Raw genomic sequence first — 13,697 nt, forward strand, 5'->3', positions numbered from 1 at the left:
CTTATATATGGGAAAATACAGTAATTCCTTTTGCAGAACTGTAACCAGAACACAGAACGTGACTTAATTCTCATCGGTTGTGCATTGAACTTTTAGTAATGCATTTTCTTTCTCTTCAGAGGCGAAATGGATCTAAGGACAGTCTAATAGAAGAAAAGGCACAGGCACCCATCAACAACCTGGATGGAAAGCACAGTGCAAAGACAATAAAAATTGTACAAGCTTCACGGCTTAAGACAGAGACTTGATTTTTCTAACAAAGGACTGTGAGAGGATGCTGCTCCTTGGCATTTTCAAATGGTACAGAAGTCCAACTACACTTAAACTGCACAGATGGGATTTTTGACCTAAATTAAAACAAAGATTTAAACTATGAAATATTTCTTGAGGACGAGGCAAATTGCTCTGAAGGACAACACCAATAAGATCAGAGGATTGAACAAAACAGCTGTTGGCTTACTGGAAGATCTATGAAAGTAAAGGCTTTAGATAATAATTACTCCAGTTCCAAAAACCAGTTACAGCCGATTGTTAACCATGGACAATGCCCTGGGTGACTTGATCCAAAAAAAGGAAGTATCAGCAAAGATACAAAAGCAATGTACTTGCCAAATGTGCAATAGTAAATGTTTTCTGAATTTAAGAGTAAGGACTGTAATTCATATGCCTATACTTGCCTAGCAATCTCATTCTTATTCACAGCAATGTTGATTATTTTATCAGAACTTTATACAGTGAATTCTACAACCTGCTTGGTTACACAAAAGCTGACTGTCTTGTATGCAGCCTTCCAATTTTTAATGTCCTAAAATTAGGTCCTTAAGATTCATGCTATTGTTGCCGATGTTTTTAGGATCTTTTACTGTGGTTCTAGAGCAGGTTTCCCTAACCTGGTACCCTTCCAATGAGTACAAATCACATCATAAGAATGAAGTAAAAAATATTTGCAGGGCATCTGGTTGGGGAAGTTCATAGAGCTATGAATGAGGCATCAAATTATAGAGTTTAGAACAGAGAAAAGTGTTCAGCTGTAAAAGGTGTAGCTATAGTATTTTGAAATGAGTTGCCACCACCTTTGACTTAAGGTGCTATGATATAATGAAATATTCTTAAGCAACCAATGTTTAGGAGCAGGGAGGGGCATATGGCCCTCCAGATGTTGCTTCCTAGTGTACAAGGCCTAGAAACAGATGAAAAGAATGGCAAGGAGGGAGGCATTACAATAGCACCAACTCTGGATAGCAAAAGAGTACAGGTTTCATTTCTCCATCCTTCCACTCCAAGGAAACAAGCAAACTGGATGATTGAATAACAAGGGATGAAGGTCAAACCCTTCATTTTCTATTCCTGCTAGCTCATTGTTGCTGTCCACTTGGTTTTACAATTGTGAGATCCTCCCATTTTTAATTTCCTGCAAACGGCAGAACATCTTAATTGCAGGGGAGAACTTTGGATTGCCAACAAAAACTGGTTTGGTTTTGCTTTTCTTCTAGTAACTTTTACGGTGGCAGCTTTTTTGTGTGTATCACACTGTTTATGGATGAGAAAGACGCATCTAGCAACCATGGTGTTTTGAAATTGATTTATTTTTAAATTGAACATACACAGGTGCTGTGTACAGATGTTTCTTTATACCTATACATGAAATTACCTCTGATACAGAAGTTGAGCAGAATAAGCCACATAATGTTAAACTACTGATACTTCAGTGGCAGGTGTTAATTTTCAATCCCAATCTGCATCCATGTTTTAACTTTAAAACCCCTGTGTGCAAAGCTTACTGGAACAATAGATTGGAAACTATATACCATCAACAAGAGTCTGTCTGTGGTCTGGTGGTGAGTGGTTGCAATGGAGCAAGGCATGTTCGCCCTATTTACTTTCAAGGTGTAATTATCACAATCCAACAGGTAATATTTACACATTACTTTCCCTCTCCTTCTTAATACAGGCTTCTGCTAGCATGTTGTAGCTGATGCTGTAGATACATATTCCTGCAAAAGAAAAAAAAAACAATCCACTATTAATTATCCGGCAACCAAACAGAAAATGTGCCACAAGAAATGAATTTGGGTTACCCTAATTTTTGAAGTAGTTATTAACTGGTGGCCATCTTATTTTTAAGTTTTGTTTTTTAGTTTGATGTCAAACTAATTTCTTGATGTTGGAAACCTGTATTTACATACTATGTGCTGTGTCAATTCAGTTATGTGAAAAGGGTGGCAAATTCATTTTTAGAGAATTTAAGTGGCCATCTTGCATTTGGTCCACTAACTGTGAGTGACCATCTTTTTGTGAAGGTTGCCCCAGCCAAATTTATTTTGGCATTTTTTCTAATGTAGAAACTCATCAAACCTTTGTCACTGTGAACTATTAATTATCTAACATAGCTTCACCACCTGATGCTTGTTTCACCAAACGCACCAAGAGCAGAGCATTAATCCACTTGTTAAATTGCCTGCCATGCTGCAGTGGATCCAGGAGCAGCCCTAGCAGCAAGGTCAATCACCAGGTCCATAGCTATGAACGACCTCTTACTGGGGAAACAGAGCCAGATGGGCGGGGTATAAATAATAAATTATTATAAATTATTATTATTACTCATTGGCCTGGGCAGACCACTTTCTCCCATCAAGCAGAAGTGTAGAAGTATCTGCAGCAGCTAATATGTTTTGGGGCACACATGGTTCTATGCAGTTAAAACAGCTACACTCCACATGGATGATCAGTAATGGTGAGACAGTTGTTGTCATGGGGCCAAAATCATCTGTTCTCATGGCACTTCTCATGTCCAGGTGGTGTGTCCTGCTCCTCACCATGGTGATTTGAAGCCTTGCTTTCAGGAGATGGGAAAAATAAGGAAAGTGTATGAACAGCGAAGAACAAGACCCTGGCAAAACAGGAGCAGAATGAAGTGGGTGTAGACGTAAAGGTACACATGCGTATTTTGCTGATGTAATGGACAAGCCACTGTGCCTTAACCCTGCCTACCTACCCTATTTCCAATAAGCTATGTTTCACTTGAATTACAACCCAGCAAAGCCGCCACCTTTACCTACCTGAAAGCAAATGAAGCCTACCTCAAGTAAAGTGCCTGTACCTTGCTCCCACTCCTCACATTTGTGTTTCTCTTCATATCCTGCCCAAGCATGTTTTCTTCCTCTTTCAACTTAAGACTGGGCATGTTTAATCAGAAGAAAATCCCACTGAATTCAGTGGGGCATAGTCCATAACTGTGCTGTACCTTAATTTTCTCTTTTTGCTCACACACTGTCAATTTCTTTTTCTGCTGGATTCCGTGCATTTCCAGGTCCGTAGGCATCCATTGGGGCTTATTAAATTCAGCCTTGTTTTGCACCCTCATCTTCCTCACTCATTTTCACCTCCACATCATCACCAATGAGTGACCAACGGGAACCACTCCATACACGTTTCCGTTGTGCAAGAGAACACACTTGAGACTGTGATTAGAGCTATCAAGAAATCAGTGCCATTCCGTTGAATTGTATGATGTAATGCCTAATTGGCAGAGAAGGCCTGGAATATGACAGTAAACAAAGTGCTTGTCTTTTGAGAAGAAGCCCACAAAATCCTGGTCCCTCTTTCAGAAATATGTCACTTTTGCCGAGTGGTGCAGTAGATGTTTTTCTTGCAGCCTGGATGCTAATAACTCAGCTGCCTTCTTGGAGAGGCCCAAATCACGCACTAAGTCATTCAGTTCCCGTTGGCCAAACTGCTGTGGGGCTGATTGCTGCTCAGATGAGTCGTCTTCAGATTCTACAGCCATTTCTTCATGCACCTTCCCAAAATCCTCATGATCTTCCTCACCATGTTCACTTCCTTCATCTTCAGAAGAGACAAACCCCTTAAAAACTGGAATTGGGAGTTCCTCAGAGTGTGGGATAGGTCTAATTGCTGGAGGAATACTGGGATAGGCGACAGCATATCGGTTTTTCTTGCCGATACGCTTCATATTGACCAGACAAAAATAGCAATCACTTGTGTGATCCTTGGGTTCTCACCAAACCATAGGAACCCCAAAAGTCATACTACTCCATTTTCCTTTTGTCCAGTCTCTAAGCATTTCCTCACAATTGTGACAGACAGTATGCGGAGCCCATTTCTTGTCTTGGTTGCCCAGGGGAATTTCAAAATAGCTTTTATAGGCACGCCTCACAAACGCTGTTATATTGCGTCTTTGATGAGGAAATGCATAGCAGCCACATACATAACAAAAGGCATCAGGGTTGTTTACACATTTTGAAGAAGCCATGGTCCGATCTGAAAAATACAAATATTTAGGTTACAAAACTATAAAAATAAAGAAAAATTAAGTTGGTTAGGGTACATCAATGTGTCATTGTCCACTTATTCCCAGTGCAAATATGACATATCGGCAAAAGTCAGAAATTGAAAGATAACTATAGCATGTACACAAAAATCGATTTCAGATTTGAAATCAGCATTGAAAGAACATATAAAAACAGTTGAAAAATCTCATGCAACAGAAAAATACACCACTGTGCACCATTGTTCCCCAGTGATTCAGTTTGCCAGGCACAGAAGCTTTTTAAAGAAAGAGGAATTTTAGCTGAACCAGATACCAGAGGTGGAAAAAAGCTTCCATCTGAAACTGTAAGCAAGGTTCTAAACTTTTATTACAGTGATGAGAAGTCTAGAATAAAGTCAGGAATGAAAGATGTGGTCAGAATTGGAAAAGTGTATCATAGGAAGCGGCTAATACTGGGCAACCTCCAAGAATTGTATGCAGGCTTCAAGATGAGGTACAAGGCTACCACTGGACTTCTGATTCTTGTACTTTGCATCCTGTAGTAGTAGGCAGTTCATAAAAAAAATTAATGCCTGCTCCAAAGGTCTTATCTTACTACAATAGGGATTATAGAGCTATATATAAAGTTTCATGCATATCAGTTAATATCTTGACCCTCCTCCACTGAATTGAAATTTCAGCCTTTGCAACATAGGAAAATGTCCAAATAAACAGCTATTTTCGTCACTTTACGACCAATTCAGTTTTATTTTGCAGGAATTGCATTTTTTTAAGAGAACAATAAAAGATGCAGAATACAAATTGATACACAAAATCCAGTACTTAAAAAACCTTTTAATGATGATAGTATTGACATTTAAATCAAAATGTGACTCATACGATCCTACAATAATTATTATTTCCACCTTTAAGCAACTGGATACGTGGGTATTGAATACCAACTTTTATTATTACATAATTTAATACTAATAATGACATGTTAAGTTACATTTACATTACTTCAAGAACAAATAAAAATAAAGATGTGAATTTTGGGACAAAATCCTTTGATTACTGTTTTGGGTATTTGGCCTAGTTCTCCACTGATGCCTTTATAGTAGCATCGCGAGGCTTCATACAAACTACATTCTGGCTTGCTTTTGTCACCTCCTTGACAGCTCTCTCCACCATTTGTGTGTGACACTTAAATTTAGGCACAAGAGGTTCCGCTACTATGTACAGCCAAGAGTTCGGTATTTGACATGTTCCTAATTAAAGGAGGTTCCAATGTGTCTGTTTCACTCCATTTAATCATGAACTACCACTTAGTTGCTTTAAAATCCAGTGTAGGCACCCTAAAGCAGTGTTTCCCAACCGGTGCTCCGCGGCACACTAGTGTGCCGTGGAACTTTGCCTTGTGTTCCGTGGAGGCGGGCGAGTCGGGCGGTGGCGGCGAGCACACGCGGGGCGGCGAGCGTGCGAGCTCCCACATCCCATCGCCGCTCGCTACTGGGCCTGCGCATCCGCTCGCTACTGGGCCTGCCCCAGGAGGTGGGGTTGTGGGCATCACGCCCTTCCCCACGTGAGCGGGGAATCCCATCCGCCCCCACGTGAGCGGGGAATCCCATCTCAGCCCCCGCGAGAGCAGGGGAATCCCATCCGGCCACGCCTCCTGGCCAGCCAATCGGCTGGCTGGAGGGGGCGTGGCTTGCCCTTTTTAGGGCTGGAGCGGAGGGGGCTCGCCCTCTCTTCTCCGGCTAGCCCCATCGCCGCTCGCTACTGGGCCTGCGCATGCTCGGCGAGCACACGCGGGGCGGCGAGCGAGCGAGCTCCCACATCCGACGGCACCAAGCAGGGGCCCTTGGCCGTGCCGGTGCCCACCGTGCCCGCCTCCGCCCAGGAGGGCGGCAAGCAGCCACCGCCACCACCACCCCCGCCGCTGCCCGGCAACCGCGCCGCCGCCCCCGGCGGGTGATCGTGCAGGCTTCGATGGGCGAGCTGCTCCGCTGCCTGGGGGACTTCGTGTGCCACCGCTGCTACCACATCCCATCGCCGCTCGCTACTGGGCCTGCGCGTGCGCGATCGCGCCTTCGGGATTCCCTTCAGCAGGCATCAAGCAGCCTGCCTCCCTGCTTTTTCCAATTAAGGGAACCTCCACTCTCCTGCCCCTCCGTGTTTCTCACCCCAAAGCCTTGTGGGCAGCAGGAAGTGGGGCCGTCCTGCCTCTACCCCACGCCGGGTGGCTGCTGACACGTCCCTTGGGCAGGAGAGGCATCCGGCTGGATGAAGGCAGCGACGCCGGGGGAACAAAACAGCACGGCAGGTCTGAGTTGGCGCCTGGAAGGACACAGACTGCTTCATGTCGCTGCATTCCACAGCTCCGAGGCTGGCAGGTGAGTGCGTGCACTCCTCTCTCTCATTTTATTTAATGTGCATTTTAGAAGCATGTGGAAATATCCTGCGTCATCAACCACTTTGGGGAAAGTGTGCGTGTGTGTGTTTGGGGCTAGATTTCATGCATGCCTTTTTTTTAAGTTCTCTTCCTGCTTCATCCACATTCACCCCCCAAAAGGCCATTTTCTGCGTGCTGAATAAATTCTGCAACTTACTATTTCATAATAAAGTAATTATAAAATACTTTCTTTGTGTTTATTTGATTCCTATTAAAGAGAGTTACTTTATATATAGTCAATATAGGCACAGAGTTAATTTTTTAAACATTTTCTAATGGTGGTGTGCCGCGAGATTTTTTTCATGAAACAAGTGTGCCTTTGCCCAAAAAAGGTTGGGAAACACTGCCCTAAAGAGACGTACAGAAGCTACATCTTGGTCTATAGCTCTGGCTGCAATGATAGTTTCCACAGCATCAGCACTATCTGCTTTATGGGAAGAGGCTAGTTCAGCTAACAGAATGTTTTCTGGATGGGCATAAAAGCATTCTGTTGAATACACCACTGTGCAATTTTCTTAGCAGTTTGATCTTCCATTAACAGAGACCTTTGCATTAAGAAAAACAGATTCTGAGGACCATTAACTGCAAGCTCCTGATACTTCACAGTAAACCACATAGGTGGACACACATTCATAATATATAAAATTAATGTTTAAAACCTTTCACAGTTCCCATGTACAAGCATATAGCCTGCAGTTGTAAGCTACCTTCTGTGACTACAAGGTCCTATCTTCAAGTGCTCTAAATATTAACATTATCAGCAGCAACAATTTGAAAGTGAGATTCTCATCGTTGTCGTTCCTGTGCAGCCCTGGTTTCCTCTGCTTTCTTACTTGACTTTCTGCTGTTGTTTCCTTGTAGCCTCTTTATCCACTGTACTACTTATGGTCATCTTCTGAATGGATCGCTGATCTTTGAGAAATTCACTATCTTTGGCACATTCCCATTGTCAACAACTTCAAACAAACAGGAAATACCTTTCAGAAACACATCTTATTTTTGAAGAAGTCTGAAAGATCATAGGGATTTTGACACTTTGGATTCTTATACCTTCTGACAGCTGGTATTCTGATTATGCTTTGGCGCTTTTCAGACACTTTCAGAACATGGGCCTTAATTGTGTCTTTTCGGACTGTTAGTATGGATGCATGTTTGTAACAATCTCTGCAATAATAGTCTGGCTCCTTTTTTGCAGTGTTTTCAATCATCCATTTTTGTTTCTCATGCAAGAAGCACTTATCAATATCCAATTCTGTTGGAAGTAAGCTCACAGGCAAATCAGCCAGCTGACCAAACACCAGTTGATCTGTAGATATTCTTGTGACTATTGTTGAAGCTGCCATTATCTAATATTCTATTGTTCTCACTCCTTAAATGTCTTTCACTTACTACAGACTGCCCTTAGACTCTTCAATCAAAATATTAGTGTCACACACCTATGAACAAGACAAAATATTATTTTGAGACATAAGAGAAAAACATATATTGAAAATAACTGGGATAAAGGAAATAATATTCAGCATCTTTTATTGTTCTCTTAAAAAATGCTATTCCTGCAAAATAAAGCTGAATTGGTCATAAAGTGATGAAAATAGCTGTTTACTTGGCCGTTTTCCTACGTCATGAAGGCTGAAATTTCAATTCAGTGGAGGGTCAAGATATTAACTGATATAAAGTAAATTTTAGATATAACTCTATAATCCCTATTGTAGTAAGCGAAGACCTTTGGAGCAGGTTCAAAAAAACGTTTTTTATGAACTGCCCTAATAAAAGTCCTGACGGAGAGATGATCTCATCCCATTGCACTGTTTCTGATGATTTAAAGCATGGTGTGAACATGGTATACAAAACTCAATAGTTTTGAAATATATAAAAGATAATTTTCCTCACATTGAAAAGATACACTACTTTAGTGACAGCTGTGCAGCGCAGTACAAAAATAAGTTCAACTTCCTAAATCTCTGTCATCAAGAAGATTTCCAAATAAATGCAGTGGTCTTTCTTTGCCACTAGTCATGTCAAGTCAGTATGCAACAGTATTGGTGGAACTACAAAACGTCTAGCCAGAAAAGAGTCTTCAGAGATCCCTTGAGAAGCAGATTACTACTCCAAAAATATTTTTTTATTTCTGTGATTTTTTTAAAAAAGGCCAAATTCCATTATATTGCAAAGGAAGACAGACATAATCTGCTGTTCCCGTGAAACCTGTTTCAGATATGTGCAGACACTCCCTGGAACTCACAATTTCCACAACTTTAAACCACTGAATTCTACAGGCACAACTGAAGCAAGAAGAATGAGCACTGATAAAGAACCCTTCCTCACTTTCAACTTGAGGAGCCTCCCCAAGCTTCCTGTGAATGCTGATGATCCTTATCCTGGATGTTTTGTAACTTGCAAGTATGATTATTTGTGGTACTTTGGAATGCTATCGGAAAATAATCAAGACGATTGAGATGCTTTTGTAAAAATTATTCACCCAAATGGACCTTCGCCTTCATTCTGCTGGCCTAGCCGTGACAATTCTTGTGTAAAACCATTTCCTCACACGCTTGGTATTGTACAACCCCCAAAGACAATAACTGGCAGAAGATACTTCTTTCCCAACAAGTGTATGGTGTTGATGGAAGAAAAAAATGAAAATCTTGCAGCTGATACTGAGGCTACAGCAAAGAAACTGAGGATCATTGAACTTGTAAGGTAATAAACTGTGATAATAGCATAAGTTTTTAGGCATTTATAAAATATTGAGTGCTGGTGTATTTTTATCTGAAATCTCATCATTTTATTGAGCTCTGTCAGAGACCTGATCAATGGTTATGGAGAGAGAAAAATGTGCACAAGGGTATCTTGTGCTGAAGGTCTCAAGAGGGACAGACAACAGATTTAACGAAACTTTGAAGTGCTATAAAATTAAAACAAATTGAGATAGAGGAAAAAATTAAGGGGGTTTCTTCCAACCACAGGGGAAGGGCGTACACCAAATTTCATCAACATCCGAGACGGAGGGTGACATGCCCTCATTGAAATGACATAGAATGACCCAACACAAATGGTGTGTTTTAGCTGAAATACAGAGAAGGTACATAACCAACTCCTGGTAGTATGACAGCTAAAGTTAATATATGCCTTTTCTGACACCACATTCACTAGGGAAAGTAATGAATGGGCAACACAAAGGCAAAATTACATGCTGCAAAATGTGGATCAGTGTCAAAGTGTTGTGGACTAAATGTGTGCCTAGGCCAGGGTGAACATAGCCAATGATCACACTGAGGTGGAAAGTCAAAGCATTTATTCAGCCATGGCAGAAGGCACAGAAAAGGCAAACACCCAAAGAATTTGTGCAACTCTGAAGTGCACAGTAAATACGATGTATAGCAACCATATAAGTATTATGTCAAAAACACATGAACATTATTACTATTGGGGTCATTCCATGCCAAATCACCTACTGTATTTTAATACTCAGTTGTGCTCTCACAACTCAGATTAATCTTAAAAAATTAATCTGAGGTTATCTCACAGGTATCTAAACATATATTTTTTGGAAGAAAATCTGAGTTTTGAGAGCACATGGCACCAGGTGATTAGGTGTAGAATGACCCTCAAGAGGGCCTCTCAGACTGCTAAAGAAATGTATAAAGATAGAATAACACAATGTACTCATACCTATATTCTGAAGTGAAATGTTTCGTCAAAACTGTGTGGGTTTTGCCTATACCTGAAAAATATAAAAGAAACAATGATTCAATGAACCAGCCATTTTTGTATGACTGCAAATCATTTCGCTTTAAAAGTAGCTCACACAGACCCTCAGTTACAGAGAGAAACTACATAATGCAATCTTGTAAGAGGGAACATGCATGTTGCACATTTAGCACAGGTCACATTAATCCCAGGAAGTTTCACTTGCAAAAGTGGTTGTGGAGTTTACCCTTAGCAATAGCCCCTTTTCAGGGTCCGTCCCAAACAGTGGAATGTACTTCTGAGCAAACTAGCAAATTACACTGTCACCTATCCACGTGGTTGCAAGGAAGAGTGAAAATGCTAGAGAAGTGCATATACACCAGTTTTTCCCCACAGGTTCCTTGAATCAGAGAAAGCTTTGTCTGTGCTAGTATACAGTGTAGCTTAGTAAACATATGGAATATGCCAGGGATAACAACCCAGTAATTTTGAAGTTTGTAAAGAGGCTGATTTAACCAAGCACTGTCATGAAATTAGTCTTTGGAGCAAACTACACACTATGCCACTGCATTGTGGGGGTCCCTCCCATATCCACTGCTCAGGTGTCTGCACCAATTTACTTTTAAAAAAACAACAACATTCAGGTAATTGTTAATTGTGTCATGTCCACTTTGGTCCTTTGCTCTTTGTGAAAACAGGGACTGCAGTCAAGCTGAAGCATTAAGTCTTCATACAGACAGGAGCTTTTAAGTTTGTAAAAACCTTAAAATGAACACAAAGAAGAAAGCTACACATAAGACTTTCAAGGAGCCACAGGCAGACAAAGCTAGAGATGTCCCACATACAGCAAGCCTGCTAGGAACAATTCCTAGCATAGGAAAAAGCTGCAAGGGGGGGATTTGTTTTATGCCTTCTCTGACACCACATTCATTAGCAACCAAAACGAACGGGTAACACTGAAGGCAAGATGACACAAAGCAAGCAAAACTAAGCAAGCAAGGAAAGATCTGCACCTGCATGCCTATACAGTGGTACCTTGGGTTAAGAACGTAATTCGTTCTGGAGGTCCGTTCTTAACCTGAAGTACAACTTTAGCTAATGGGGCCTCCTGCTGCCGTGGTGTGATTTCTGTTCTCATCCTGAAGCAAAGTTCTTAACCCGAGGTACTATCTGTGGGTTAGCAGAGTCTGTAACCTGAAGTGTCTGTAACCCGAGGTACCACTGTACACACAGCTTACCTACATTACAGAGCTGGAGACATTTCCTGCAGTTCAGCATACTGAATTTTTATATGCCTGTCTGTAAGAAAAAGATCCTCCACTTTTCTTTCCTCTATGGCTTCTTTCTCACAAAATCTTATTTACCTCTACCCTTTTCTCTCCAGAAAGCAACGCGAGAAGAGCTGCTGTGCACGTGTTTGCGCTCACAGCGAACTTTCCACACGTGCAAAATATCCCCGCTTCCTATCTAAAAGTGATCCCCCCCCCCGCTAGCCTGTACCGTCAAGCCCAACCAACATCGCCAGAAATAGTGCTTCAGGTTAAGAACTTTGCTTCAGATGGGAACAGAAATCGTGCTCCGGCGGCGCAGCGGCAGCAGGAGGCCCCATTAGCTAAAGTGGTGCTTCAGGTTAAGAACAGTTTCAGGTTAAGTACGGACCTCCGGAACAAATTAAGTACTTAACCTGAGGTATCACTGTACTTGCCTTTGTGCCCCCACTAACACCACGCGCTAAGCAACAGCAGCTAAAAGGCCCAGCAGCCTCCGCGCGCCCATTCGCGCGAGGACGAGCTCCCTCAGGGGCCGGTAAGACCTCCTACATGCCCTACTTGCTCAGTTCCCCAGCGGCAAGCGAAGAAAAAAGAGCGCGTAGGGCCTTTACTATTAACCGCCGGACTTTTTTTTTGGGGGGGGGTGTTCATACCTCGGGGCCCTGAGGAAGCTTAAAGCGGCGCGCGCGGAGTTTTCGCCGACAGAGGCTGCGGCCTTCGAAGGAAGCGCTTTCTTCCTCAGGGCGCTACGGTTCGTTTAAAAGGGCTGCCGGGAACTGCCTCTCCGCGAGGAGATAAAGCGCAGAGCCCGGGATTCTTTCGCGAGAGAGACGAAATGGCAGAGGCTGTGGGAATCCGGCTCACTTCGATCCCCCCTCAGCGAAACCTCCACGTCTGCCTCACCCGCCCGCGCTCCTCCTCTGTTTCCCACCTCCCTTGCCAACTGCCACACATATGAGCCCCCTCTTTCTCTCCCCCCCCCCCGCCTTACTCACTTGGTTAGCTCCAGTCCCCACAGCTCTTCCCGCGCTTTTCAAGCACCCCGCTTGGTATTTGCCCTCAGCGGCTCTCTCAACCGCCACCTACCTCGCTCGCGCCGAGAGCGGGAAAAGAGACGCCCTTCCCCTTCCGGCTGCTTCTTACAGCCTCCGATTCGGGCCAAACCATTGCTTCTAGAGCGGGGGAAGGAGATAGAGAAGACCAGGCCAGACCGCGCCATTCATTGATTTCTGCAGGAAACCATCGTAGCCCAGACAGGTTTCAAAGGTTTGGCATATACCAAACGCGGTCTCGGGTCACTCGCTCCCTCTCTTGTCGAAACATGAGGAGGATGTGGAGTGTACCAACTGTGCTTCTCCCCCCCCTTCCCGCTGTTCTCATTCAAACGGATGCGGGACCCTAGAGATAGCAGTACAGAGTAAAGCACATCTCGTTCCGCGCTCGTTTCTTCTCTTTTGATTTGGGATCTGCATTTTGCAGCAGGAGAGGGGCAGAATTGCACGTGGAGGTACTGCACAACATCTTCTTTGGCGCAGCAGTTAATGGCGAGGTTCTGTCATTTTCTGAAGGAAGTCCAAATAAGAATATGTGCGTTATAATTTGTGTGGTATGTCTTTAAAATTTTGTAGGCTAAAAACTAATAAAAAATGTTATTTTAAAAAAAGTTTCTGCTGATGTGCATGCTCTATTTTATTTTACAGTGGTACCTCGGGTTCTTTCATCTCAAGGTCTTGAGAATGCAAAGCGTCTGGTGATGCAAAGGTATGGGCTCCATGCGGAGAATTATTGGCGTGCCTTCCGGAACGGGGATAAAACCACCTCCTCGGACAGTCTTTCTGTGGTTGCCTCGAAATTGGCTCAAAATTTTCATCTTTGGCTTTCTGCTGAAGGTGTGGATACTTTTGAGGGCCTAAGGCAATTAATGTTAGAACAGTTTACTCGATAATTGCCTTCTGAAGTAGCGAGTCTTGTGGCAGTCAGACACCCTGCTATTCTTCAGCAAGCTACCCAACTT

At 42.9% G+C, this 13,697-nt stretch overlaps 1 protein-coding gene and 1 long non-coding RNA gene across 5 annotated transcripts in view; one reads left to right on the forward strand and one right to left on the reverse strand.

The window, feature by feature from the left end:
* EPB41L4A (erythrocyte membrane protein band 4.1 like 4A) overlaps positions 1–643 on the forward strand; it is a 103,271-nt gene extending 102,628 nt beyond the window's left edge. Inside the window, exon 22 of one of the 2 annotated variants that reach the window (XR_014013110.1) lies at positions 120–187. Coding sequence is in view for 1 of the 2 variants with exons in the window: in XM_081213701.1 (XP_081069827.1) it covers positions 120–248 (129 nt within the window). In the remaining variant the exon portion in view is untranslated. Of the gene's footprint in view, positions 1–119 lie in introns of both variants that reach the window. The other variant, XM_081213701.1, reaches the window with a different exon arrangement.
* Positions 644–1,568: 925 nt separating this feature from the next.
* On the reverse strand, positions 1,569–12,874 carry LOC308597822. 3 transcript variants are annotated; one of them, XR_014013150.1, is made up of 4 exons: positions 12,679–12,874; positions 10,395–10,446; positions 3,081–4,281; positions 1,569–1,994 (listed from the first exon to the last, which is right to left on the reverse strand). It is a non-coding gene; the product is annotated as an uncharacterized lncRNA (long non-coding RNA). The 3 variants fall into 3 exon arrangements; XR_014013151.1 differs by lacking the exon at positions 12,679–12,874 and adding an exon at positions 12,337–12,609; XR_014013152.1 differs by lacking the exons at positions 10,395–10,446; positions 12,679–12,874 and adding an exon at positions 8,780–8,830 and having other exon boundaries at positions 3,081–5,571.
* Between the last annotated feature and the right edge of the window lie 823 nt (positions 12,875–13,697).

Source organism: Podarcis bocagei (assembly GCF_964188305.1).
Source record: "Podarcis bocagei genome assembly, chromosome: 11".
Lineage (NCBI taxonomy): Eukaryota > Metazoa > Chordata > Lepidosauria > Squamata > Lacertidae > Podarcis > Podarcis bocagei.